This window comes from Calypte anna, chromosome 3, assembly GCF_003957555.1.
Source record: "Calypte anna isolate BGI_N300 chromosome 3, bCalAnn1_v1.p, whole genome shotgun sequence".
NCBI lineage: Eukaryota > Metazoa > Chordata > Aves > Apodiformes > Trochilidae > Calypte > Calypte anna.
The window spans coordinates 68005980-68033977 of record NC_044246.1 but is presented as its reverse complement, the minus strand read 5'-3'; the positions used below and the strand labels follow the sequence as shown (position 1 = coordinate 68033977).

The following is a 27998-nucleotide window of genomic DNA, read 5'->3' as shown; positions in this document are numbered from 1 at the left end:
ATGGAGCTTTTCCTCTTTGTAGTTCAATGACAGACAAAGGACAACCAAGTACAATTTTTTTTTTAATAAAGATAAAATTACAAAAAAGGTAAAATCAGCTCAGGAAAGGCAAATTACTTTAATAGATCAGTTTAGACATTTAACATAATAACTCACATCCATTTTTAAATACTATTACATAAAGCATGGTGAAGAAAGGAATTTCTGCCTCATAATTAGAAAACTCACAATACAACTTGCCAAAAACCAGAACAAAGCCGTTTGAAAATAAATACGGTCCATGCCAAATAGTACAAAAAGAAATCAGCAGTCTCTCTCAATAAGAAAACTTTTCTTCTTTTAGGTATTCTCCAACTCTAGTATTATGTTCTGCAACTGATGGGAGGCTATCTTTTGTTCAAGGATTGCTGAGCTGTTCTGATTTTGCTCTGTAAAAGGAAAAAAACTGTTGAGTTGTTTCATTTTTTCAATTACCTTTTAGAAATGCTGTTTTGAATTATTATTCTCATGAGTCCTAAATATTAACTATTACAAGGAACTGAAAGTGATCTCTACAAAAATTGATACTTTATAGTATTTTAGAATAATAAACATCCTTCAAAAAGGTGACATTAATTAATTAGGGCTTACCCTTTGGCATCTGTCTTTTCACCACTGCTGTCCTTGGATTTATCCTCCTCCTTAACATCTGAAATATAACAAGATTAAAAATACACTAAAAGATGCAATAAAACTGTAGGACTACAGAAGAAAAAAGCTTGCTTTATATTTTGTGTGCATACTGCTAGCCAGGGGCAACTAGTTTTTAAAGAAAGGTACTGGTTACATATAGACATAGTGTTAAACACATCCATATTGAAGAAGTGACCTGAGCATGATGCCAAGTGATTCAAAGTACTTCAGGGCAACTGTCTCTTGACTGGCCACATTGATGATATGCAGGAATGAGATCTGGATTTCCCCTGAGTGTAATATGGTAGTTTTGCAGCCCTAAGATGCTGTCTCTTCTTAGAAGAGTCAAGAGCCCTTGGAATTACACTGTACTCAGAACCCTACCTAGCTTCTGTTTCAGAGAAGAACAGTTGGCTCACCCCACTTATGCAAACAGGAACAAACCCTTTGTCCAACACATTTAAAGCAAGAGTCCTCTTTCTCCCTGTTTTCATTAAACTATACAAATCCCTGGCTCTAAGATTTCAAGCTTGTGCAGAAGCAAAAATAACCCTTGGCTGACAACATTATTCCAGTGTGAACAGCTGTATCTTGAAATGGATTTTAAATTTAAAATAAATAGTTTGATTATCATGGAAAAAAAATCATCACCCCAACAGCTAATTAACTGTTAACAGAAAGTGTATCTTTCCCCTGGAAGAAATGACATTTGCAGTTCTAAAACACAGGATGAAATCACAGAGTCCTACCTGGTTTTTTGTCCTCAGTTTCTTTTTTGTCTTCCTCTATCCTGGCTTTCTTTGCTCCTTTCTTATGATCTGCAACATTTCGCCGTCCACCTTCCCCTTCATCTTCAGAATCTGAGAATTCTTCATCACAGGCTATGCGCTTATCAGATGCTCGAACTGGGATTCAGAGTGATGAAAACAGTTAAGCATGCAACTACAATAGGCTTAATATATTAAAGAACCATCAAATTAAGAATAAGTAATAATATAATAACTTGATGCCAATGAACTAAATTATTGATAAAAGTACTATCTTTCAAGATATTCTAGGACTGTCATAATGACTTTTGAAAAATAGCTTAACAGAGACATAGGAAGAGGGGGGTGTAATTTAACATGTATAAAATGAATTTCAAATCCTGAAAACCAAATCACAGGAGAAAACGTTGTTGTTTCAATAATTCAGAAAACAGACAGTGCACTGGAAAGAGGTTATAGAGTTTCTTCAATCATCAGAAAAAACGGAGCAGGAAGCTCGTAGCTAGAGCTGAAGAACAGCTCATTACCTGCACCAAGGCCAACAGTAATAAAGTGAAGGGTAATGTTGCAGGTCCGGAAAAATCTCTCTCACAACAAAAAAGCCAAATAGAATATTTTTCTTAATACACAGTATCTCACTTTACATCAATAGGGAACATTACTCTTTTTGTGAATAGCAGAAGGTAGAAGGTAGGTCCTGTATATCTTTGGTTATACAATTCAACTGAGACTTCTGGAAAATCTATTTTAAATTTGAAATAACCAGGCTGTTTTGTAAGATGCAAAAACGCCATGTTTTTTTCAGCACCTCTTTAGAACCCTTTAACGGGTTCAGATTTGGGCACAGATGCCACCCACACTAAGTACAGCAAAACTGGCAGACCAATGGCAACATTTTTTTTTAATCAGGAAATAAAACTGCCAATCATGCAACACTACCAGGAACAAGGTTCTGAAGAATTATTTCTAAGGCGACTCTACTTGGACAAGCTCTATCACGGAAACATATTTGTTACTTGAAATGCGTTTGTCTGGATCTTCTCCATCCTCATCTCCACTATCTTCATGAACAGCATCCTCAGGAATGGCCTGCATCTGTACTCCAGGTGCGTGAGGTAACATGCGCAGGTTTTCAAATAAGCGCTGCCTGTGACAGACAGGGGCAGTTATTGTTACACAGAAATAGAATTTTCTTGGATTCTGTATTTAATTCTGAAAACCCTGCATTTGAAGTTAAACTGCTTTGCTTCGGAGTCATTGTTTCATTTAAAAAATAATAATAATTAAAATAAAAACAGGTAAGTTTTGTAGCCTAATTGCACCACGGAAGTTCAACAATACGAAATACACAGCAATCAGCTTGGCAGATCACCAGCTGTAGTATTACTACAGATAAACTTTGTACAATTGCATCAATGAAAAATAGGTGTCTTTCTCTTGGCCCATTATTACTAACTAAAACCCTTTTATTTGACTGTGATTTATATAACCTGTGCTATGAGCAAAGTCTATACACTAATCACTTTAAAAATTGGTGTTTTCACTGCTTAGGAGAATTTTGCAATTTGTCAGTTTTACAAATTATAGTAGCACTGGCAGACTTAGGCACCTATCTTCACCTCTTTATTCAAATATTTTTAGCAACTAAGAATTCCTATGTACTGTTAACATCCTGTTATATTCTAGGTAGAGATTTAATCTTTTAAACACAGAGTGGGGACAAGCCTTGTAAGCAACAAGTTCTTGAGACTAACCACTTATCTCCCAACAGTGCAGTACAGAATTGACAGAATGTATGCATTGCTACATCCCCAAAGTAAAATATTTGTTTACAATCAAACCTTCAGGATGTGAGGAGGAATAAACTAAATACCAGAGGAGGCACAGACTAAAAAAACACACTCAATATAGCTTGAAAATGAGCACTTCTCACACTCTGTGGATTTGCCAAACCACACTCACTCAATTGCCAGCACACATACCATTATCTTTCTGCAGTTTTGGATGGCCAAGCTCACATGACTTTTTATTTTCATAGCTGCCAACTACAAAGAATGACAGTGTCAGCTCATGTTTAGACACGGAGCTGAGAATTAGAAATCCCAATCATGACAGCACACCAGTTTCTTTCCTGATGGGATAAACTCTACAAAATTAGAATGGGAAGCCAAGTAAACCAGTAATCTCTTTAGTTGCTGGAAAAAGTAAAAATCCAAGCTGTGTCTTAAATTTCTTATTATAATCATAAGACTTCATACACCTATATGCTGTTGCAAGGAACAGACTTTTAAGGAGCACCTCTACAGACAGAACTGAAAAGTATGTCAAATCTATTCAGCAATTATTTTTAATGTGTAACAAAGAAAGGCATACAGTTTTCAGAACTGCCTAACAAACCTTTGGAGCAATGTAATCTACGTGACCTACTTGGCAGATAAGGTAATCACTTACTTGATCTTTTCCATATACTCTGGTGTGTTCTGATTAGTCATATTTGAAGGACTAATATGAAGCTTGAAGTCTGGTCCAAAATACTCAAAGTAGTCATTATATGGCAACTCTGCAAACCAAAACACATCTTTGTGATCCAAAGACTTTAAACATTTTAAATACAACAGTATTTTTAACAGGATTTTAGTCAAGGAACCATAAAACCTTAAGTATTTAGGTAAGCAATAACATCTAAAGTACTGCCTGAACTCTTGAGTGTTTTTCCTCTAATTTATTCAATACTTGAATTTACATTTGTTGGCAAAATGCAAAGAGCAAGAGAAAGTTCTAGTGTTATCATGTTAAAACATACACTGCAACAATACACATAACAAATTCAGTAAAAGAATTAAAAATGTTACTTCTGCAAAAGATAGATCAATTGATAATTTCTTACAACTGATTCCAAAGTTAATGAAGTTTGAAAGATTTAAACAGAGCCCCTCAAACTATTCCTTCAGTAAACTATGAAGTACATTATATTAATAGGCTGAAGATCACGGATAGCTGAATATCCATAAGCACTGTGCATTAGTTCAGTGATGCCCTTGTCTGTCCATTCCCCTCATCCCCATTGCTTTTTATATTTTTTTTCACAGACAATGGTCTCCTGAGTGGAATATGTAATCCCAAAAATGAAGTCAGTGAAGACTTCATATCCAGGAAAACAATACTGTTTGATTTCAATATGACCATCTTCAGAAGCTACCTTCAGATGTATCTTCAGATAAAGTAAAAGATACCTAAAAAACCCCAGAGCCCTTCAAGAAAAGACACTGAAATCGACTTCTAATTGAACTCTTTGTCTTGTTTCTTCATTTAGGATTATTACAGGGTAAGTGATCTTATTAGATGAATAGAAAGGAGACAGGAAGCATAACTTGCTATTGAAACATTTCAAAATGCCCTGTTCTTTCTCAGAACAGATTAAAGATGACAGGGATTCTGCAAAGATAACAAGAATGTTAATAAAATTAAAAAAAACTTCAAATACATGCACTGAGTGGGATATGCTAATGGAAAAAATGTCCCAAACTTAGGAAATACTAGTATCTTATCAAAAGCTTTGTCTGGCAAAGACTATATTGATATGCAAGATAAAAAAATCTACATCTTGAAAGGTACAGTCCTAATATTCTTCTGTCACTGACAGCAGTATGCTACTGAAGTCAGAGGGAAACACTATGCATCCAGCAAGAGATACACAAATAGCAAAAGGTTATCAGCAAAAGTTGCAGTTCAAAATGAGAACTGCCATGACTGATGTGCAACGAATCAGTCCAAATACCAATTTTATAAAAAGCATTAAAAAACATGTCCAGAACTGTATTTGGCTAGGAGTAAAAGGAATGCAGGCTCTTTGGGGATCTTCCTCAGAAAATTACTTCACTATTCAACTTCTGAAAAGTTGTCTACTATTGCTATTATTTTTTTCATTTTCAGTTTTTTTAAGAGAGCTTGTATAGTTAAACCGAGTAAAATGGAAGAATGGAAGTCAATATACTTCAATAAGAAGTATAAAATATACTTCAATAAAAGGCTGAAAGACCTATGACTCTCTAGTCTGGAGATGAGAAGGCTTAGTGGAGATCTTGGTAATGTTTACAAGGACCTAAAGGGTGGGTGCAAGGCAGATGGAGCCAGACTCTTCTCAGTAGTTCCCAGTGACAGGATGAGGGGTAACAGGCACAAGCTGGAGCACAGCAAGTTTCATTTTAAGAGAAGAAAAAGCTTCTTTACTATGAGTGTGACAGGGCACTGAACAGGCTGCCCAGTGAGGTTGTGGAGTCCCCTTCTCTGAAGATACTCAAAACCTGCCTGGATGCAGTCCTGTGTAATGTGGTCAAGGTGATCCTGCTTTAGTGAGAGAGATGCACTAGATGATCTCTAGAGTTCCCTTCCAACTCTGATAATTCTGTGAATATACTTTAGCAGTTACTTTCAAGTCACAGATACAATGAAGAAACAGTATGTTTTACTATGTAAAATGGACACTTGCACTTATTAATTTCTTGTGAATACTGTGCCTGGGGTGTCCAACTTATGCAGGTCTACCCTGTTACATTCAAAACACAGAATGTATGCTACCATGCTGATGACATTAAAAACATTAAAAATAGTTACAGGTAAGGTTCCGCAAGTATTAAGTGTTTTGAATTTTCATTAAAATGATCCAATAATTTAAAGCTTTTGCTAACACTTAAGAAAAGCCCCAAGTGTTTATGTTAATTTAGTGCATAAGCTAATAAAAAATTATTGGCTAAAACTTAACAATAGCTTTCTATACATCATTCTAAACTGATGCATTACTTAACTATGGAAATATTCACTATGTATTCACTTAAACTTTCCTATGATTAATACTCAAATTAATAGTTTATTAAGAAACAATATTTACCATTAGGTATTTCACAATCTAAGGCAACAGCAGTTTCATATGTCCAGCACCGAGCAACATTACGAATGGTATATCCTCCTCCTCCTAACATCAGCAATGGCAAGTTAAATGTCTTTACAACTTCCACACATTTAGCATGACCTGTCAAACACAAAGAGAGGTAACATATGAAGCAGAAAAATACATAATGAACTATTTCATCAGACATACGCAGTCACACTTATCAAGAAAGAACTAAATAGATTCAAGCAAAACAGAACTGTCTCCCCCCTCAAGCCAAGCACAACCTCACAAGAAGTTAAGATGTACAGATAAAAAAAAAATGCACAAATGCACAAAATATAAACTTCGTCCACCCCAGTTGTCATAAACTGTGCATGACGGTCTATTGCTGCTGTTCTGAAATGCTCTTAGAATGCATTTTGTCGTTTCGTAACTGATGTTGAGACATACCAAAAAATCTAGGGACAATTTCTCAGTCAAATGAAAAGGGAGAGGAAGGAAAACAGCTAATCAGTACTTGGCCTGTTCTACTTTTAAATTTGAACCTGTATTAGAGGTTGCTAAGTCTTGCTTACAGAGTGAACTGGTGCCAAGATAGTACACAGTCCAGGGAGATACAGCATGCTGAAAGGCATCTGTAGGAGGCAGCAGCTCTCTTGGTTTCCAAGATATGTAAGATGTAAAAAAATCTGAGCTGTATGGGCAACCGAAGTAGCTTTGCCACCTGGTGCAAATCAAGAAAAGAGCCCTGAAACACCACAGACCCAACAGATACTATACTGCATTATGTTGCCTACAAAACTCTAATTGCCTCATTAAGAAAACTTTAAACAAATAAAATCCAGAAAATTAATGACTCAAATTGGTTGGATTCAAGGCCTAGTGAAAGTTCAGCATGTTTAACACCTTGTCACTTAAATAACAATAAAATATAATAAGAATAGTAATAATCATAATAACATCTGCTAAATTCCCATCTCAGTCTAATTTTGATAATCATGCTTTTGGGTAGAAATGTAATATGAAAATAAATTAATTCTATAAAAATGTATGCTAACATAAGACATCATAAAAAACACCACTATAAATTCAACATTGCAGTGAATATTCTCATTTCAGTAATACCTATTTTAAGCCCAACAATGTACATGACATTTAATATCTACTGTCCTACTACGTTAACCACCAGTTTTGTTAATTGCCATTGTGGTATGTATTGCAGTAGGATGACTGTTTTCATCCTGCCATTCCAGGATATTGCTCTGCAGCTACAGAAAGCCTATGCATTGAAGAAAGGACACTAGAGTGGCTAGAAAGAACATGGAAAAATAAATTTCTTATTTTTTTTAGATGGGCAAAAAGAGGCAACTTCTGGGTTTCTTTTGGCCATCCTTGCACAGCAAAAAATGTGATTAACCATAGTACTGGGCAAAATCTTTGCGATTTCAGTCATCATACACTTTGTGTCTTGAAAACCAGGATGAAGGTTTCTATTAAATAAAAATACTACAGGCAGCAAACACACACTCTTCTGCTTACCTTTAACAGTAAGATTAAAGCATCCAAGTCTGTCACCAGACAGTGAATCTGCTCCACACTGTAACACCACAGCACTGGGCTGGTACATCTCCATTACTTTGGATATAATCTATAATCAATATAAAAGAGCAAATTAATGCACAGGATGAAAATATATCCACAAAATGAAATAGGTATCTTTCCAGAGAGCTTCAAGAATAAAAGTACTCACTGGTTTGAATATCTGTCCATATGATTCATCATCTATACCATCCCTCATTGGAAAGTTGACAGCATAGTATTTGCCTTTTCCAGCACCAATGTCCTATAAGTGAAGATGACAAATGCTGCATTACAAACATAGAAGCATGTGACAGTATCATGGAAAGAGCTCTATATAAGTTTGATGTGATATTTTCTGCCATTATTGATACTTGCAAGGGAAACTGCAATGGACAAAGAGGTGAAGTACCTTACTTGATTCCCATTCTCCCATAGAATAATTCTGGAGTATTACATGTACACTATATTTTCAGCAAGTACACTCAAAGATTTAGAGCAAAACCACAAAACCTAACTGATCAATTTTGCCTGGTAAAAATAGTTAAGCCACTTAATCGGTGTCCAAGAAAACAAAACTTTTAAGACAAAATAAATGAACTTGCAGTTTATTCTCAGTTCCACAAGGTGACAAGGCAGGAACTGCAGTAATCTATGTTACCACCTTTCCTAATCTATATATATGTGTGTGTGTGTATATGTATATATACACACACACACATATATATATAAAGAAAAAATGCTTTGCCAAAAAAATAAAAAATGAGTGAATGACCTTCAAATCTATTCACTTCTGTTTTGATGATGAGCTCAAAACCTGAAGTTCCCTGCTTGCCAGACATTCCCATTTCTTCCCTTTACCTCATCACCAAGACAGACAAACTAATCCAATTGAGAAAACAGTTCTCTGCTTTTAGTAAAGGTACAGTGTGCAAGACAGTAAGATTTAACCTGTTCAGTTTGGCTGTAAACTACTATCAAACAGCAGCTCTGCAAAAAGAGCACACTTCAGGTTCAACCTCCTTGAAAAACTCTGGGTTGCCAGAAGGACAGCCAAGTAATGTAAATACTTAACCTCTCCATGCCATCTACTGAGATAGTCATGTGATTTTTCTTCTTCCTGAACAAAGCCTTCTTAGCAACAAATACACAGGAATGTGTCATTTCCAGGAACTACCTTTTATTGAGGAGAGTGGGGAAGATGGACACAGGGATAAACAGCCCATGCAACATAGGCACAATGTTAACAGCTGACTTCTTGATATTTTTTTTTTCCTTGCAGCACATTATTAACATTTCATAGTACAAGATTAGTGACACTTAAGATCCCTACTAAATAGAAGTCTGGATTATTTGGAACGTGACAATCTCCTAAAATGAATAACCTAGACTTTCAGATGCCCATTTTTCTGAGTTGATAGTGTTTTGCTTTCCAGACTTAACAAGAAAAAAAAAAGCCATTACATTAACCTCATCCTAAAAAAGCAAACCCAAACTTTCACTCAATTTTCTACTAAGCAGGGTAATTGCTTTCCAGCCTGAGCTACTCAACAGATGTTTTTTGTAACTGATACTTCCACTAGTTATAAACACTAAAGGAACAATACAGCATCCTGCTAATTGGCCATTCATCAACAGATCAAATTCCCCTCACAGAAGCTAGGTATCTGTGCAGTACTAGTTGCAGCTGACCTACCTATGCACAAGACAAGTGCTAGCATCTCAAATGTGTAGAAAGTCAAATAACTGGAAGGTCAGACTGCACAGTACCTTCAGTAAAAAAAAATGCATAGATGCAGGTATGGTAATACAACTTTGTGGATAAAACTTTGTTAAGATTCGGCTACATTGATGGAATTGCAATCACAAAACCATCTGCTTTAGCATGTTTTATTCCTGGGTCAAAAAGCATACCCTCATCAGCAAACTAGACCAACTAACTAAAGAAAAGAAAGAAGCTAGAATGGAGCCCACTGACATAAACAAAGATAAGACTTTGTTAATAAAGTTGATGTAAATAATCAGCAATGGCAGATAAAGTTGAGCAGCAGCAAGCAGCACAACACTGGTCTCCAAAAGGAACACTGACTTCTCAGAGAATTAGTTCTTCCTTTAGTTCAATCAGCTTTGCAAGCTGTGAAAATCAGTATTCTTCTATTTATTTCAACTGTGTATCTTTAAATTCTTTGTCCTGGGCGTGGTGAGGTGAAGAATCCATAAACTTCTCTGTCAACGGGAAGTGGTGTTTCTAAAAAGCCAAGATATCTAACCCTTAAAAAAAAATTCTAGCCAAATTCTGCAACAGCTTGTCTTTATAAACATCATGGTCTAAGCTGCATTTTGTTTGAAGCACCACTACCACCTTGTGGCCAATCAAGTTAAAACACATCCATGAAAGCAATGCCTGATCTGATTTCTACCTAAATCAACTTAGAACTCACTTTAACAAAATCTAACTGCAGTAACATTCAGCTCCAACAATCACACTGAAATGAATGCTTAGCACCCCACTGATCTAAAGCTCAACCTCCATTTACCATCATTTATCATCTGCAGCACAATGGGGAGCAGATACTCTGAGAACTCTAGCAGAAACACAAATACCTGCATCTCTTGAATCAATTTGAAGATAGTAGGAAAAGAGCGGAATTCTTTAACAGCACCGCATTTTTGTAGGTCAACATTTTAACAACGTTTATAATAAAAAAAAAATTACTAACTGTATGTACAAACTAATGTAACAAAGTTGCTAATAACAGGAGTGACTTATCCTGGGAGTACCTCTGATAAAAGGAGGTTTAATGCAAGAACTTGAAGCTAGACCTAATTAGTATCAGAGCTAATACTTGAAATACTCTTTCAAGTTGTGAAGTGGAACAATTTCTTTTTCTAATGGACAAGAGTCTAACATGAGGAACAACTAACTTAAAATAAATATGAAGAGCCAGGAAAATGGGTTCTATTCTCAGCTTTGCCAGAGATTCTACAACAACTTACATGATAATTCTTCACAGCTCAATGCTCTCTCCCTCATGCTAGCACTTTTACTCTGCACTGCTGCAGTCCCATTATGCGTACTGTGTGCAGTTTTGGGTGCCACAGTAAAAAAAGGACATAGAGCTTCTACAGTGTCCAGAGGAGGGCTATGAGGTTGGTGAAAGTTTTAGAGGGAAAGCCTTAGGAGGAGCAGCTAAAGATACTATGTCTGTTCAGCCTGAAGGAAGACCCCATCACAGCCTACTGCTTCCTCACTAGGGAAGGCGGACGAGCAGGCGCTGACCTCTTCTCCCTGGTGATCAATGACAGGACTGAAGGGAATAGTAGGAAGATGTACTGGGGGAAGTTTAGGTTAGATATAAGGAAAATGTTTTCACCCAGAGGGTGGCTGAGCAGTGGAACAGGCTCCCAGAGCTGTAGTTATTGCACTAAGCCTGCCTGAGCTCAAGAAGCGTTTGGATGACACTCTCAGGTACACAGTGTGATTCTTGGGGTGCCCAACACAGGGACAGGAGTTGGACTTGATGATCCTGATGGGTCCCTTCCAATTCTGCAGATTCCATGATTCTATGGTAAAATTTCGTACACCATCGCCTGTGGGGCATGTAAAGTTCTCCAGCAGTGAACACCATGAGAACTTGAAACACACTTTATGACATAAGAAATGATCCGAAAATAAGCAAACTGTACTACTAGGTAAATAGAACACAGTAGATTTAAGTTTCATCTGAAGTTTTGTGACTACTAGAGCTCCTGTGTAAAGTTATTCTAAGATTCCAGATAAGTTTGAAGCCATGTGATCTCCAGTTATTTTTCACTGCATGTGTAGAATTGTAATATAATCATTACAAATATACCACAATGTCTTCCTAGAGACTTTCACTATCTGAGAGAACTAATTATATATTTGAATTAAATTCCAGGCAATCTACCCAGAACTCAAAGTGTTCTCATGTAGAATAATTTACTTCCCCACCACCCCATATTTTTTTCCTCTAAGGTTCTTCAACAAATTTATCAACCTAGATTAACATATTTTCTGAAAACTTACTGCTATATATTATTACTGGACATAGTTATTACAAGCTAGTACTACAAGAGTATCTGTAACGAAGAAAGTAAGAGGGAGTCTATCGCTTCATGATACTTCATGTTCAACCTTACCCTAAGGTCCCCTGTGCCAGGAAAATATTCACCATACTTATGGAATGATACTGTCATAACACGATCTGTGGTATAAAATGCTTCTTCAACACCATCACCATGATGGATATCAATATCAATATACAACACTCTTTGGTGATACCTAGGAAGAAAATAATGTATCAGAAATCATCATTATCCATTACATTATATAATGATTAAAACAAGGAAAAACCTAACAAAAAAAAACCAAACTCAACCAAACAGTAAAATTTGTATAATTCTGATTGAAGTATGCTCAGAATTCTCAGCACAGTTTGAACCATAATAAAAATAAGTTCATCTTCAAAAGAAGTAATTTAAAATAAGTCATTTAAATGGGTGATGTATTGGTATTTACCCCAAGATGTTTCACTCTGTAGAAGCTATATGTCATGGTTCTGTTCACACTCCTTTCTATCACTGACATCTGATGAATTCACCCCTTTCACAGATTTCATTCTGCCTTCTCCATAATTACCAACACGGTCTACACTGAACCGTTTCTTAGTGCATGCTTCACACAGCATAGTGGCAGAAGCAGGAATAACCCATGTTCCATAGGCCAACAAGAAATAAATTTAAATATGTATTTTCCATCAACTTTTCTTCTTCACCTCTGCAACTTGTCAAGACACATATTCTCACTTCCAAATGTATCACACTTGCTGTCAACATAAAATTATTATGATGCTGCTTAGCATTTCCTTAAATGCAAGCTGCAGATTAGTTTGCTTGAGATGAATAAAGAAACCAGTTGTTTGAAGCCAAAGAGCACTGTAAGCATCACTAAGTATCCCCTGAATGTTATTTTTTGTTCAATAAGGAACAAAGTCTATTAACAGCAGAGGATGCACTTTCACTGTCTTTTATGTAGTGCTATAGAATGCAAGTTTGAGAAACCATAATCTCAGGGAGGCTAAGATTTTTTTGCTTAACAAGATACCAAACAGGATAGCTTCTTATGTTCACATAATCCATAGCTATTTGAAAGTTTCCTTCCTTCAGATGCTAGACCACAGAAAATTGTATCCATTTTCTCAGGTTGCAGAAACAAATCCTGAATACATGCTCTACATTAAAATGAATGTCTTAATATGTTAACAATCAAGTATTTGTTTACTTAGAGACTTTTTCCATCTTAAAAAATACCTCCAATTTACAGCCGCTTTCCCCTATTCCTCACTAGCAGGCTCAAGGTGCTCCATTCACAAGAGTCAAATACCAAAAATATTTTTTGTAAAAAATTTTAGTGTTTTATTAGAAAGGATACAGTCCCCCAGAAGCAGTACAAGTAACACTCAAGATCTGAAATTTTAGTGAAGCATTACTGTTTGTAGGTAATTTATATGATCACCTTTTCATTACTTCTCATTTGTTTGTTGTTTTTTTTTCCTCATAGTCACAGCAACACAACTGTTGGTCCATTATTTGTTAATAACAGCCACATTAACTCATGTAGCAATCCAAGGAAGCTAAGAGCATAACCTTCCCTAAATATTCCAGTTTGGTTTATTAACAACTCAGAGGATAGGAAACAAGCAGATATGATGAGAAACCAACTGAGCATTTGACTGTGAGCATAATGACTACTGCAAGGGCTCATGGCACTGGTACTTCTAAGCCCACTGTTCTGTCCCCATGAGTAGCAACAGGAAACTTAACTTTTACTGGAAGTATATAAACGTGTCCATTTTCTGTTGTCTGCTACCCTAGTACTTCCTCACCAGCTAGAATTACAGCACATGGCATTTTACAGGGTACATCATTGCTTGGATCTTTTAAAATCTACTTACTGACCTCCTGGCCACTGTAATGTCTCATTTCTTTTTTAAATCTGCTGTTGCTGTCTGCTTCCTTCAGCCACCTGTAGCAGCACATTCCAGAAGTTTGCTATCCTCTGCATAAAGAAGTACTTCTGAATACCTGTTTTCAACCTATCTCCTATTAGTTGTAATTTCAGCTTGCCTATATTTTAGTTTAAACTTCTTGCTGAAGCTAAACCTGGCAGAAGTTGAAGTTTTCTTCATTGAAACCGTGAAAGGTCAACACGGGCTATGAAAACTCACTGAAATAATTATTACAATTTGTACCTTTAAACATTTAAATACTTTAATTTGACACTGCCAATAATTTTATCTTGTTTCCATTATAAACTTACTTCAGTAACTCAAGGATAGCAAGCACGATATCATTGACGTAACAGAAACCAGATGCCTCTGATTTCTTGGCATGGTGGAGTCCTCCAGCCCAATTAACAGCCATGTCTGTCTGCTGTCTGTTCAATTTTACTGCCCCAGCTGTAAAAACACATACAAAAAAACAAGAGAAATGCAGTAAGAAACTTGTGAAGGCTTTCAAATCTGTTAGATGAAACAGTATTTTAATTTTTAAAATAAGCTGATTCTAGATCTGATCTCTTAACAATACCGAGATACATACTGTCAAATAAGAGATTTATCAAGTAACTAATATAAAATTGTTATTTATTTAAACAAAACTCATCTTCGTTTTATCAAAGTTTTAACCTGCTAACAAACTTAAAGCTACAAAATAGGTGGCACTTACCAACAGAGCCTCCAGTTGACAACTGACAAAACTCAAACAGGCCATCAAATACAGGACAGTCTTCTCCAACATTAACTGTATAAGAAATTTATTACTTTTCAAAAACATCATTCCAACTGTATTGTATTACTATATGCAGGCATAAAACACAGCTGTAATGCATAGTTCATGCAGCATTCTATTTCCCTCCCACCTCATTCCATCAGGCTAATTTTTTAAGACTCCAAATGACAAAGTCTTTATAACCCAGGATGACTCCAAATCATAGGGGGTTTATAAGTTTTTACAGAAGTTTTGTCTCAGCTTTGTCTTCTTAGTAAGAATTTAGGCAGTTTTGAGATTTTTTTAAGAACTCATGATTAACATAGGTCACACTAAGAAATGCACAACTCGGAAAAAATAATTTGCTAAAAATAAGGAGTCATAAAGGGGTTACAATACTATCTTTTAAATTGATATAATTGATGTTAAAACTGCATTCCTAGCAGTACTTTAAGCCTATTCCTAGAATTCAAGAAACAAATTTACAGAGAGGGTGAGCAGTGGTTAATATACAATTTTTACTATCTCCCTCCAACTGGAATGAGTAACTCATTTAATTGACTGAAATACATTTTCACACTGGTTTTTACTTCTCTTCTAAAAGCTATTAATTTTCAGAAAGTTTCGCATTAGAACAAACTTTAAGACACTTTTGTGAGCAGCTCAGAACTTAATTTTAATCTGTGCATTAAGCCTACATAAGACATTCTTTTACATCTAGTGTAAAAATATATACCCTGTGAAAGGGAAGGCAAAAATCCTTCCACAAACTTAAAGAACATTTTTGCCAAAATGGTTGCTTTTAATAGAAAAGTCCCCAAAGTAGCTAAAGGCAAGCATGTTACTTTTGCTACACCATTTCTCTAACCCACCCACACCAAAAGCCATGTTCATAACACTGTACTGGTGAACACAGCCTTAATGCTAACCTATCGAAGTATGTACACACAGAGTGAGCCTAATGCTGGCACTTACATCTCTGCATTTGCTTGCTGTACTCAGACATATTGTCAGGCCTTATTGACCGGAGAAATTTGATGTATTCATCACTATGGTACTTGGTCATCTCCTCAGCAGTAGCTTTGTGAGGTCGCTGATAAAAAGATAAAGGTAAGAGAAATAATCTCTGCAAGATCAGCTAACAATTAAATAAACAGATCACTAAAAAAAAAACAACTCATCTACTTTCAAGGGAGAACAGTGAAACTGATAGTAGTGCAGTTTTACAGACTACTGTTGTTAGTATACAACTTAATTCTTCATGCAGTTATCAGTGCCCTCCCCAGCACCTTACTCTTCTAATCATAAAAATACTAGTGAAAAGTCTCTACTGATGTTCTACATCACTTTTTCCAGATATGGACAACAAACAGCAGTCCTCACTGCAGTTAAAAAACACTGCTTTTTTTCTAAGAGAGTTCTTAGAATACACTAAGTATTTTCAATTTTCAGTTCTCTCCATTTAGTTTTGATAGAAAACATGAACTCATTTAAAAATAACTTAAAATGCTTCAGTGTAAATCCTACTGCTTATACTCACATAAATTTCCATTTTTCTGTACAAGCCATAATTTAGCAGCAAGTTGTGGGTCATTCGGATCCTGTGAGGTTTCATCGGATGCCCCTGTCCATAGTAATAGTTTCCGATATCACCTGTCAGTATCACACAAATGAATAAACATTTATATTACAAAGCAACTTTTCATTGCTGTTTAAAAGAATGATTCCCAGAAGAAAGCAGGTACAATGATTAAACAACCAAAACAAACAACTGACCCCCCACACACACCTACGAAGGGACAACTGTATTTTTTAGAAGGCCATGATGAAAACTAATCATCAATAAAAGGTTGTATGTTAGAAGCAGGGGGGAAAAAAAGAGGACAAATCTAACACCTTCACTCAGCAGACAGTAGTAAGGAAACAAATCAAGAGTGAGGAAAAAAATGGGCAGGAACTGAAGAGTAAAGTAATACGAAGCCAAATGCCAACTAAGAGGGGAGCAGAAACTACTGATGATATTACCACATTATACAATAACAGAGGCTACAGGAAAACATGCCTTTTTGCAGGAGCTGATTTCAAGATACCATCCTCAGCCTGCCCTTAACTACTAACCTTAAGGGCTATACTCCAAGAGTTAGTTTCAGATCCATTGCTGCACCCACCTACACAAACCTTTCCCAGACACCTGCTGGTACGGTTCCACAGAGTTTAACAGAATTTTGTAATCCAGATTATCCTGGATCTGTCAAACTGGAGAACTAGACCCACAATTAAGGTAAGAAATTTGACACTCCCAAGAAAAGAATGGGTGCTACCATGGGATAGTTAAGTTTTCTCCCCAGCTTGGGTGGTTAGAAAACACATCTCCACTTTGAACACTGACACAAACCAAGACACAAACCATTCTAGATAGAACTAGTGGTCCATGCATTTCTGGAAACACAAGTCTACAAGGCATGTCCAGTTGTCAATGGCTCTCAGCTGGAGACTACCCTAACTACTCTTTGCAGTAGCACCTCTTTTCTCTTTGACCAAGTTTCCTGGTAGGATTCATTAACTTCATGTTCATGAATTTTTCACTTGTCTTTCACATTCTCTAATGTGCTTTGCCTTGTCCCCAGGGAACACAGTAAATACTATTTTCTACTATTTTCACAATGTCACACTATTCTACAAATTTTGGTCAGAGGCAAGGAAAAGCACCATTACAAAGCAGCTGCAGTTTCACCTCTTCAGCATAAGCTTCAGCACAGGAGGAAAGGAAAATGTCAGCTTGCAGTAGTATCACCAACTACCAAGAAAATCAATTACAACAAGATTGTAAGTCTCAAAACATTCTAAAACCCAGCTTTCAGCTTTTAAAATAATAAGGAGAGAAAGAACACTTAGGAAAAGAGATATATCTTCACACAATATATGATGAAGTTATCTAGAAAAATAATTGTTCAACACCTAGCTCTTGGCCATCCCACAACAATGGAAATATCAAGTTTCAGCACTCAGTTAAGAACTTTGAAGAACCTGGACCTACTCCTAACTTGAGTATGTAAGCAGAAGATCAGCACTTCTTTTCAGTTACTAAGATCTGGAGTCTTGTAGATGCTTATTTTAAGCCTTCATTTTTGGTCATAGGCATGTCAAGAGCAAAAGGTATTAAAAGAGTATACCCACGTTCCTTCCTGCCAGCAAAAAGCAAAAGCATTTTACAAAATATTGCCTTAAAAAGATGTATCATGGCTCCCTGAAACTAATGACTGGATGATGGCAATTGACCATTTACTAGCCCTATCCTGTTTTATGAAGATACTGCCAAATCCCAGATTTATGAATCTTCAAGGTAGTAAGAGCTTAAAATTCTGAAACAAACCAACAGTAACTTTAAGTAACATGCTGCTTTTGAGGAAACAATTTCAAATGCATTTGAGGCTTAAAAGAATGTGTAGGGATTCCTTTTTTTTAAAAAAAAGGTTATTTCAATTTTAACTACTTCAGCTGGTATAGCCACTATCACTGACGTTCTGCTCAGAATGCTGATGGACAAGGTAGCAGACAATTAAGAATTATTTTCTGTCATGTAAAATGCAAGATCTGTTATTTTTCCCTTATGTAAAAGGAGGAAAAAAATTAAAAAGCTTCCCAAATATACTTTCAACGTAACTTTTTATATGTTGCAACTATCAACTAATCAGATTAAAAATTAAGCATATTCTACATAGCATACATTGCAGTGTATGCATCCTTAAAACTAACTAAATATATAAAGTATGCAAACAGTGTGGCAAGCAGGTTGAGAGAGGTGATTCTCCCCCTCTATTCCAGTCTTCTGACACCCCACTAGGAGTAGTGTGTCCAGTTCTGACACAGACAACACAAGAAGGGTATGGAACTGTTGAAGCAAGTCCAGAGGAGGGCCATGAAGATGATCAGAGGGCTGGAGCACCTCCCCAGTGAAGGCAGGTTGAGTGAGTTGGCACAGTTCAATCTGGAGAACAGAAGGCCCTGGGAAGACCCTACAGCAACCTACCTATACCTGAGAGGGACTGCAGAAAAGCTGTGGAGGGATTTTTTGCATGTACTAATGTTGCAAGGGGTAATGGTTTTAAGCCTGGAGGAGGGTAGATTTAGACTGGGTATTAGAAAAAATTCTTTACTGTGAGGGTGGTTAGACACCGGCACAGATTGGCCAGGGAGGCTGTGGCTGCCCCCTCCCTGAAAGTGTTCAAGGCCAGGCTGGATGGGGAGCAACCTGGCCTAGTGAGAGGTATCCCTGCCCATGGCAGGGGGTTTGGAACTACATGATCTTTAAGGTCCCTTCCAAATCATTCTATGATTTAACCTTCATTTTATTTTTACTAGAAAGAAATGGTAAGTTGGTAAATTTAATGGTAGCTTATTTAACCCAATAAAAAATGTACGGGTGCATGTCTGGAAGAAATATGTCATTCTTTCTGTATTGGAGTAACTGTAGTAATGACTAACAATAGGTATCAATACAATACACTTCAGCAACAGGCAATACCGTTTACATGTTTCAGGTGTTAGCATCACTAACAAAAAAGGGTTTTGGAACAAAACCTCTTAAAAAACCCAACAACATTCAAACATGGGGACAAAAAGCTGACATACATTTCAAGGGACTGTTGCAATGTTAGTAGGGGTGGGGAAGGGAAAGGCCTGGAAGAGGTTCCTCTTTTTTCATTACCACCTTGACTTCCAGCCAATATAACATGACATCACAAAGGGGACCTATCTTGGGTACATCATTCTGTGGTTATCTGAACCTTCTCCTCCTTCACCCAATGAAGGAAAAGGTACCCCTCCTAGTACAAACACTTCATCCACTGACCATGAAGCCCTTAGATTTATTTCCTTCATATACCACAGCCTGACTGGAGTGCTATAAGGAGAAAAGCAAGGTGTATCAAGAGCTAGTGTGTGCAGGGATGGGACACCTCCCCACTGATGGAGCCAAAAAGCTTTGCACTTAGTGCCAGACTAACTCTAACTAGAGCCTATGGGTACATATGAGAAACAGGTACAGCAAGGCCAACCGCACAAGATCCATACTGCAGGCAGCATGAGTACCTGGTCCCAAACTTGTCTATTCAAAGGTAAAAATCATACAGGAAGTGTTATGAGCATATTTTACATCACTCACCAGTGCAGATGCACATGGTAAGTGCAAAAGAAAAGAATGCAACTGAAAGAGGAAATGGAGGGAAAAATGCAAAGTAGTATATGCAGATAGTTGACAAATCTTTATCTGTCATAGCAAAGCTTCAAAAACTGAAGTTTACTGCTTTATACGAGTGAAAATATCATCTAAATGTCTACCATTGAGAAATAACAACATAATCTCTGAAAACTTCAGTTCTTAAGTATAACGAGACAAATTAAGTGCCAATTTAATGCTAGCAAGACTACCATTCTGCACTGTTCACCATGTGTTGTGAACTGTAATACCAATAAATGACCAGAAGACCTACCTGCAAATTAGGTTGCTACACACAGTCATGTTCTGGGTTCAAATGTATTAAAAAAAAAAAACGCAAAACTGATAAATTTTCAGTTTATACAAGCTACTTGCCTGAATTCCTAAATAAAAATAAATCCACATGATTCTTTCAATAAAGGTAAGTACTTGACACTCACTTCTCTACCCAAAACTTCCAAGGTCTACAGATATCAAGGAACTTCAGTTATGTCTGAAAAATGCACCAGGGACTAGCAAAAGCAATGTCCCTCAACAAGCAAGTCAGTCTCTATGGTTACTAAGATATATAGAAAGATTAATACCTTCAAATTAACCCATTACAAAACAGTGTTAACTACCTGAAGAGGCAAAACAGGGATTTTATTTCTTTTCATAAGTTATAACCTGTAAGTTACATTGCTACAGATAAACTGCCGTGTACACTGACTGGACCTCTGCTTATTTTAAGCAGGGTTACCAGGAAACCATGAGGTATTTCAGAACAGCACTAAGTGCAAAAGCCTAACCACTACAATGGAAACCATATGGGCGGGGAAAAAAAAAGGTCTTAAAAGTGATACACACATTTAGATTAACTTCCATAACACTAACAAGTGACCACATGTAAAAATGAATTTGGAAAGAGATCCTAAACACCCGAGAGGTCAAACAAACAGCTATTCCAACTGGTCTAAAATTACTGCACAGAAATATGAAGGGTTAGAGGCTTGGGGGTTTTTTCATTGTTTGTTGTTTTTTTTTTTTAATTAGGAATTGAGCAGAAGACTAGCAAAGTTCTAATGTTTGAGCCCTGACCAGACACTGTATACCACTGCTGTGTTTGGAACCCACTGTGCAAAGCATAGATGAATTCCCATGAAACACACTTTATTTAAAGTGTTCATCTGCAACCAAGACGAACTTTTAAGTGCTAATGCAACTAAACAACTTCTGAATATAGCAGCACATTGGTCTATTAAAACAGGTTTAGTCTCGTCTTTTTGGGTGGAACCAACCACATTCTGATGCAGATCTCTGAGTTTTTTTCATGAAGGTAGAGCCTTTTTAACACCCACGTTAGATTACACACAAACAATCTAAACAATACTGCTGATGCACTGGCATGGAATAAACAGACTTATTAACTGCAGCCATGCTAGCATTAAATTGGCTGCTATGTGATTCTCTAGAACTTTTCTTTGCTGCATAGGAGCACAGAGTTGGAAAGACCATCCAGGTCCTGTCCTCATTGCTTTGGGCAGCTGTACAACATGTACCTCTCTGGGAAGAGGCCACTGAATTACCTGAGCCATGCGCTGCAAGACCCTGACAACAGCCTCATGGTCAGAAGCTGAAATAAAAGCTACAGTTCCTTCCCTTATCTAGTATGGTCCCAAGCAGTCAAGTGTGACCAACACACTTCGCTAAGCTATGGTTATATATAAATTAATTTTGGAAGCATCTATTAAAAGCATTTTAGGTAAGACAACTAAAAGTACCTTAATTTGAACAATGCTAGTTCTTCACACAGTATACTAGCTCAAACTTAAATTCCTCACCTGACCATGACCACAAGCAAAACAGATTTTGCAAACTAGATACAGCCGACAAGTCTACTACAAACTTCAGAAAAATTAATCAGGGTTCTTCTACCCAAAGTTTATTGGTTTCAGGCAGTGTGAAAGCTAGTAAAACTGTTTATTGTCCAAAAACGTTAACAGTAATACACTCCAAGAAAACTTTATGAGTGACAATTTCAGCTTTAGATAACAATCACATTGAGTTTCACAAAAAGCATTTAGGAATTTACTCCTTTTCAACAGATAAGCTCATACATGCTTCTAGTATTTTTCAACACTTTTTAGTGTATACTATCAAAGAAAGAATGAAAGTAGATATAGAGGTACAGTTATGACAAAAAATTGTCATCTACTTCAGTTATGACATCCTTGGCAATATCCCACTACTTCAGTTGTGTGCTTGTGGTACCTGTATTTTTTGGTTTTTAATTTTTTATGGCCTTGAAGAGTCCCCTCATTTTAATTCAAGATTCTGCTGGTACAAAAGTTACACAATACTCAGAATTGCCAGATGCCACCAATTAGTAGTAGAAATATTTATTACAGGTATATTAACTCTAAGATTTCTTCTATTAACAGTTTCCAAAATAAGTTTAAAAATTTTTGTTGCCAAAACCAGCAGTTAACATCAAAACATTCCAAAGCCGTTCCATTTCTGTTATGGAGAAAGCATTTTTTTAAAATCAGTTTTACAACAGATGCTCCTTTATCTGCATTTTGTTAACTGCATTCACCCTGGTCTATATATTCAGGCAAGATATATGCTACAAACATACTTAAGTCGCCATTATACTGCCACCTCGAGACTTATCCCTCCTCCAATTTCGCCCCCGTTTACTAGTACAGCTTTTTGGCTGTTGAGGGAACCTGACACTAGGAATGAGTACCAAAAACCAGGGATGACAGAAAAACAAAGATCACATACACCAGGAACTACTAACTGTATCTGCTTGATTTTATTTAACAAAAAAAAAACAACAAACAAAACAAAAAACAAACAAAACAAAACACACAAAAAAAAAACAAACCCAAAGAGCATATTGATTAAAAAACCAAACAATTAAAAAACAATGAAAAAACCCAACTCCAACATTTGCAGCTTTTTAACTACCAATGCAGTTTTCCTTTTACCAAGGCAAAAAGTGATTACTCTGCCCAAGGAAAAGATCCCAGCCTCACCAAAATTACCCTAACAGGGGCCTCCTTCCCCCTCCAGGCTGAACAAAGAACCAGACCTAGCAACAAAGAGAAGGGGGCGGCAACCACAACTCTGCCTTCCTTAGTGTGGTAAGGAAAAAAAAAAAAAAAAAAAAAAAAAGCCAAGACAGGCCTCTCAAGGTCTGCCATTTCTACAGAATGGCAGATTTGTTAAGAGCAGCAGACGCCTTTGGTATCTTAGTGGGTTTAGCCATTCATTTTCATTTCCAAAATGGTAAAAACAGAGCACTTGGGCAACACAGCCTCAACCTCCGTTGCTCGGCTACTGCCAAGACTAATCTCTGACGCCAACTTAAACGATTGTTACAACATATTTAAAATAAATAATTCAATTTATCAATCCATCTCTCGACTAATCTGACCAACGAGTCCACACTCCCAGTACAAAAGAGGAAAAACAAATGCAAACTGGAAGAAGAAAATGAAAAGTTCTCCCTGTGGCCAGAGAGAGCCACGAGCAAGTTGCAGAAAGCATTCGGGATCCTAACTAAGCACGACTGAGCTCTGTCGCGTCCTTTTCCGCCGCGACCGCAGTCGCCGCCGCCTCCTCCCCCCACAAGCGTGCGAACTTGTAGGACCTGCAAGCAACTCCAATATCGCTATTATTAAACAGCTACGCACGCAACTTTCCTGTGCTGCTGGAAGAGAGGCTGGTGCCAGCCTGCCGGACCTCCGCTCCCATGCATGCTCGTATGGGGAGGGCAGAGTGTGTGCCATCCCCCCACACACAGACACACACACAGACGGACACACACACTGACAAGACAGACGCTCCCCAGATCTCGATGTTTGAGCCGGAGGAAGGCGAAGGCCTCAGCGCAAGAATCACCAGGTACAGAAGCTACACACGGCCTGGACCTTTTTTTTTTTTTTTTTTTTTTTTTTTTTTGGGGGGGGGGGAAGGGGAGGAGCCAGACATAGCAGCGACTCCACCGCCTCCGTACTTAGCGGATGGAGGGGAGTGTCCCAACTTTTCTGGGTTTTTTTTTTTCTTTCTTTTTTTTTTTTCGGGGCGTTGCGGTGGGGAGAGAAGAGGGAAGGGGGAAAGAAACAATAGACACAACATTGACCGCCGAGCCCTGCAGCCGCTCCGCAGCAGGCCAGGCAGCTCCCTGACCCACACCTCGCCTGGCTCCAACACCCCACCACCACCATCCACGCTCGCCGCCCATTCCCCTTCGCCCCGCGGCGCCCACGGGCTCAGCCGATGCACCCACGCGGGCAGGGCCGATGGCGGGAACGGGGTACGGCGGCGTGGGTGGAGGCGGCGGGGATCCCCAGCCGAAGTCTCCGCGGAGCAAGGATGGGGGCTCGCTCCGCAGGGGAGGGGGCACCTATAATGGCAGGGAACGAGGGCAGCCCGCCCCAGGCGGCCCTTAAGGGGGCTCCCCCCCACTCATACACATGCTCCCGCGCCGGCCCCGCTCACCGTCATAATAGTAGCAGACTTTCTTCTTGCCGCCACCCTGACTGTACGCCATAGGGCCGCCGCACCGGGGCCAGGGGGAGGGAGCAGGAGGCCGATGCGAGCGCTGAGCCGGCACGGGAGGAGGAAGGAAGGGGGGCGGGAAGAGCCGGACGCGGGAGAGCGGGAACTCACGACGCCGGGCCACGGGCAGCGCGAGCGGGCCCGACCACCGGCAGAGGGTAGGGGGAGCAAGCGGGGCGCGCCCAATCTGCTGCCGCCGGGGGAGGCGACGAGGAGACGGAGGCAAAGAACATGCGTGCAAATGAGTAAGGGCTCTTGAATGCCCTTCCTTTACTTTACCACCGAGTATCACGCACATTCAGAAAAATAAACAGCGGGAAGTCCTCACAAGCAAACTTTTTGATGTAGTTTTTTTATTTGCCCACCTCCTCGCCGCGCAGTGGTACGGTCCTCCGGCGGGCGTCGTGCTCTGTCCCCGCCCTTCAGCGGAGCCGTCTGGCGCATGCGCTGAGTGACGGCTCCCCGCTCCGCCCCCCCCCACTCCGTGGTTTGCATCGAGCGAGGGGCCCCATGGCGGCTGCGGGGTGGGAACGGTGCCTTGGGGACTGGAGGGGGGAGGCCGTAATGGTGCTGCCGGCAACGAGAGGCAGCCCTAGTGCACCGGCCGACCCCCGCATCCGACAACTGGCGGGTTCGTACCCTCGTCGCGGGAGTCAGTCGCGGTGACTCCCCTCAGCCCCGCCCCCTGTGGCACCGACAGGGCCCGCGCCGCTCCGGCGCCTGTGAGCGGGGAGGGTTTCCCGCCTCACGGGAGCCGGTACCGTCCTTGCGGCCCGTCTGCGCGGAACCGGAGTGCGGGGCGCAAGCAGATGCTGAGCATGCTCCTGTGCTGTGGGGGTCGTCGTGGGCCTCCCCTGAGGCACAAGTCACTTAGTCGGGTCTTTCCCGCAGCACAAATGGGTTCTTTTGGGTTTTGTTTGATGTTAGATTATTTTTTTTTTTCACTGGAGTTTTGCACAACTTTAGTTTGCTTTTTAATTTTATTTTTGTTTCTCTCCTGTTAACTAATAAGGTCCAGAAGGTCTACGGAGAAGCCTGAGTAGAGCTCGGCTGATCGGCTGCCTCCTCCTCGGGCACCAGCGGCTGCGGAGCCGGAGAAGCTCCTGAAGAGCTTCCGTGGGGCTTACGGACACTTGCTGCTCAGGATCTTTGTTCTATAAGTTACAAGCATGCTTCACATCGCAATTATTTCACCCAAAATTAAGGCATGCTGTTGCAGGATGAAAGTAGTTACGGTTTTATATATGGGGCTTGGCAACCAAATCTAGTTTTAGTTTGAGATCTACCAGCAGTTTTCTCTGCCTGCCTCAGCTCAGCTACAAGCGCTGAAGGAGAAAAAAAAATAAAACTGACCTACATTTTATATTTAGCTAGTAACTACAACTTTCATGTATTTGCATTTATGTAAGGGTTCGGACTTGTTAGAACTTGAGGCCTGATATATGAGTCTGGGGATGTTTGTCAGCTACAAAAGTTTTTTTTTCAGCTGATATGAACATCCCAGTATTTAGAGACTTGTACTTACTGTAGAAGTCTTGACCAAAGTTACTTGATTTATTGGAGACTCTGGAAGTCTGATAGAAATACTTATTGTTGCCACACATCCTTTTATATTAGATGATATAAATGCCTACTTGTTACCAATGTCACTCATCAAAACCAGTACATGGCCAAACTTAGGTTAACCTTCTTCTGGGAGCAAAGATCTATTTTCAGTACCAGAGATATCTAGGAGGAAGCTGGGTTCTTGTAGATGATTAAAAAAAAAAAAGTCTTTATAGTGTTAGAACCAACTGGAAAGTTTGTCAATCATGCGTGCACCTGACACTCTAAAGATAAACCTAGGACATGCAGAAATAAAAATGAGTTCTGGATTTTTTCCCCTCTTCATGTAACTAAAGGATACTACTTTGTGAAGTGTAACGTATTTAAGTACTTGCCATGTTCCATTTGGAAATGCAGTTCTCATTTAGGTTTGCTCCTAGAATAGTAGCTTATACCTGAATCAAGGAAATGCAAACAAGTCCACAAAATTATATTAGGAGATCATATTTCTTTCATCAAATTTGCAACAATCCAGTATTACAGTAAAGACGTTACTAGATTTAAGTAAAGCTTACGTATCAAGTTCCAAAGGTATTAATTACAGGGGTGATTTCCTGACCCAGCATCACTTCTAGAAATGAAAGTTTTGCAGATATATTCAAACCAGCCTGTTAAGGAACCAACATGGCAGCCATGTTACGCAAAAGATAGTGACATGGGAGAAACTGGAGCACTCGATCCTTATGGAAGAGCAACTTATATGATCCTTATATGAACACTCGATCCTTATATGAACAGCAGCTGTGTGAGGCCCAGGCAGGTTCAGAGCTGGAAAAGCATTAGTGGGAAAGGTGACAGTTTCATTTTAATATTTAGCTAGCTACAAACATGATTTTACAACATAATGGTAATATTTTTATACCTTCCTTAACTGCTCATTAATATAACTGGTTGACTTTTACCCTTTTTCTCCCTTTTTCTGGATCATTATACTTGTATTAGTTTGTTCTTTCACACAGTGTGTTGTGCCATGTAAATACATTAGATGGTATTTGGTTAGTGGGTGACATGAAAAAATTAGTAAAGAGGAGCTTTTAAACAGAAGAATAACTTTCAGCATTTGCAGTCAGCATTGCAGAATAAAGTGTTACCATTTCTTACATATTGCTGCTAAAGCACATAAGCTGAAAGGTCAGTGGATGCTTAAGCATTTTTACCTCTTTATGTAAAGTTTACACCTTTATTTTTCTAATTAAAAAGTGATCAAGACAGCATTCTCAGACCCAGCGAGACCTGCTAGTAAGAACCAAGCAGACTAAATTACTGTAAAACAGGACTTAAATGATCTATTTTTCCTGCTAGCAGATATTATCAGTAAGTGGCATTACTCATATACCACAGAAATCATGACCAGATCACCTTCCTTCTCTCTCCTTGCTTAGTCTCAAAGCAGAAAGATACAGCTAAAAAAACTTCACATTGACCAGCTCATTACTTACCCAAACTGTGCAGCCCTGTGCAGAGTCAGGTACATACAACCACGACTGATTCACTGTAGCAGAATTCAGCAACTCCAAGTTAACCAAAACCACCAAACCTAAACCCAAACAAAAAAACCATTTAAAGAGCAAAATGAATTTTTCACTTAACAAGTAATGAATCTGCTTATTATCAGGGCCTACAGAGAGCCTTTTATACTACCTCATTTCAGACCACACGCAGAAGAAAAAAAAAACCCTATATATATAAAAAACCTTTTAATTCATTTGCCTTCTCATAGTTACCACTTATACCATACAGTACAGTCCAACCCTCTATATCCTTTTTCAGCCTTAGTCGTCTGCTACACACCCCTCCTTTTTTGTCCATGAAAATAAAGTATTTTCAGGTGCTACCTATTAGCAGCATTCACAGCCATAAACTTACAATCACATGTACATAAATGTAAGAAAAAATCACAGACAATTCTATTCACTTGTTCCATTGCCCA

At 38.6% G+C, this 27998-nt stretch overlaps 1 protein-coding gene and 1 long non-coding RNA gene across 2 annotated transcripts; one reads left to right on the top strand and one right to left on the bottom strand.

Annotated features, from left to right (window-relative positions):
* Positions 1-49: 49 nt before the first annotated feature.
* HDAC2 (histone deacetylase 2) lies at positions 50-24658 on the bottom strand. Its single transcript, XM_030447440.1, has 14 exons — positions 24404-24658; positions 16238-16350; positions 15673-15790; positions 14656-14730; positions 14249-14387; positions 12070-12211; positions 8081-8173; positions 7870-7978; positions 6328-6468; positions 3891-3999; positions 2456-2586; positions 1422-1577; positions 631-688; positions 50-428 (listed from the first exon to the last, which is right to left on the bottom strand). Exons 1-14 carry the CDS (start codon positions 24453-24455, stop codon positions 398-400), a joined length of 1467 nt encoding a protein of 488 aa, XP_030303300.1. The 5' UTR covers positions 24456-24658; the 3' UTR covers positions 50-397.
* Positions 24659-24940: 282 nt separating this feature from the next.
* On the top strand, positions 24941-26366 carry LOC115598051. Its single transcript, XR_003987358.1, has 2 exons — positions 24941-25094; positions 25476-26366. It is a non-coding gene; the product is annotated as an uncharacterized LOC115598051 (long non-coding RNA).
* The last annotated feature ends 1632 nt before the right edge of the window (positions 26367-27998 follow it).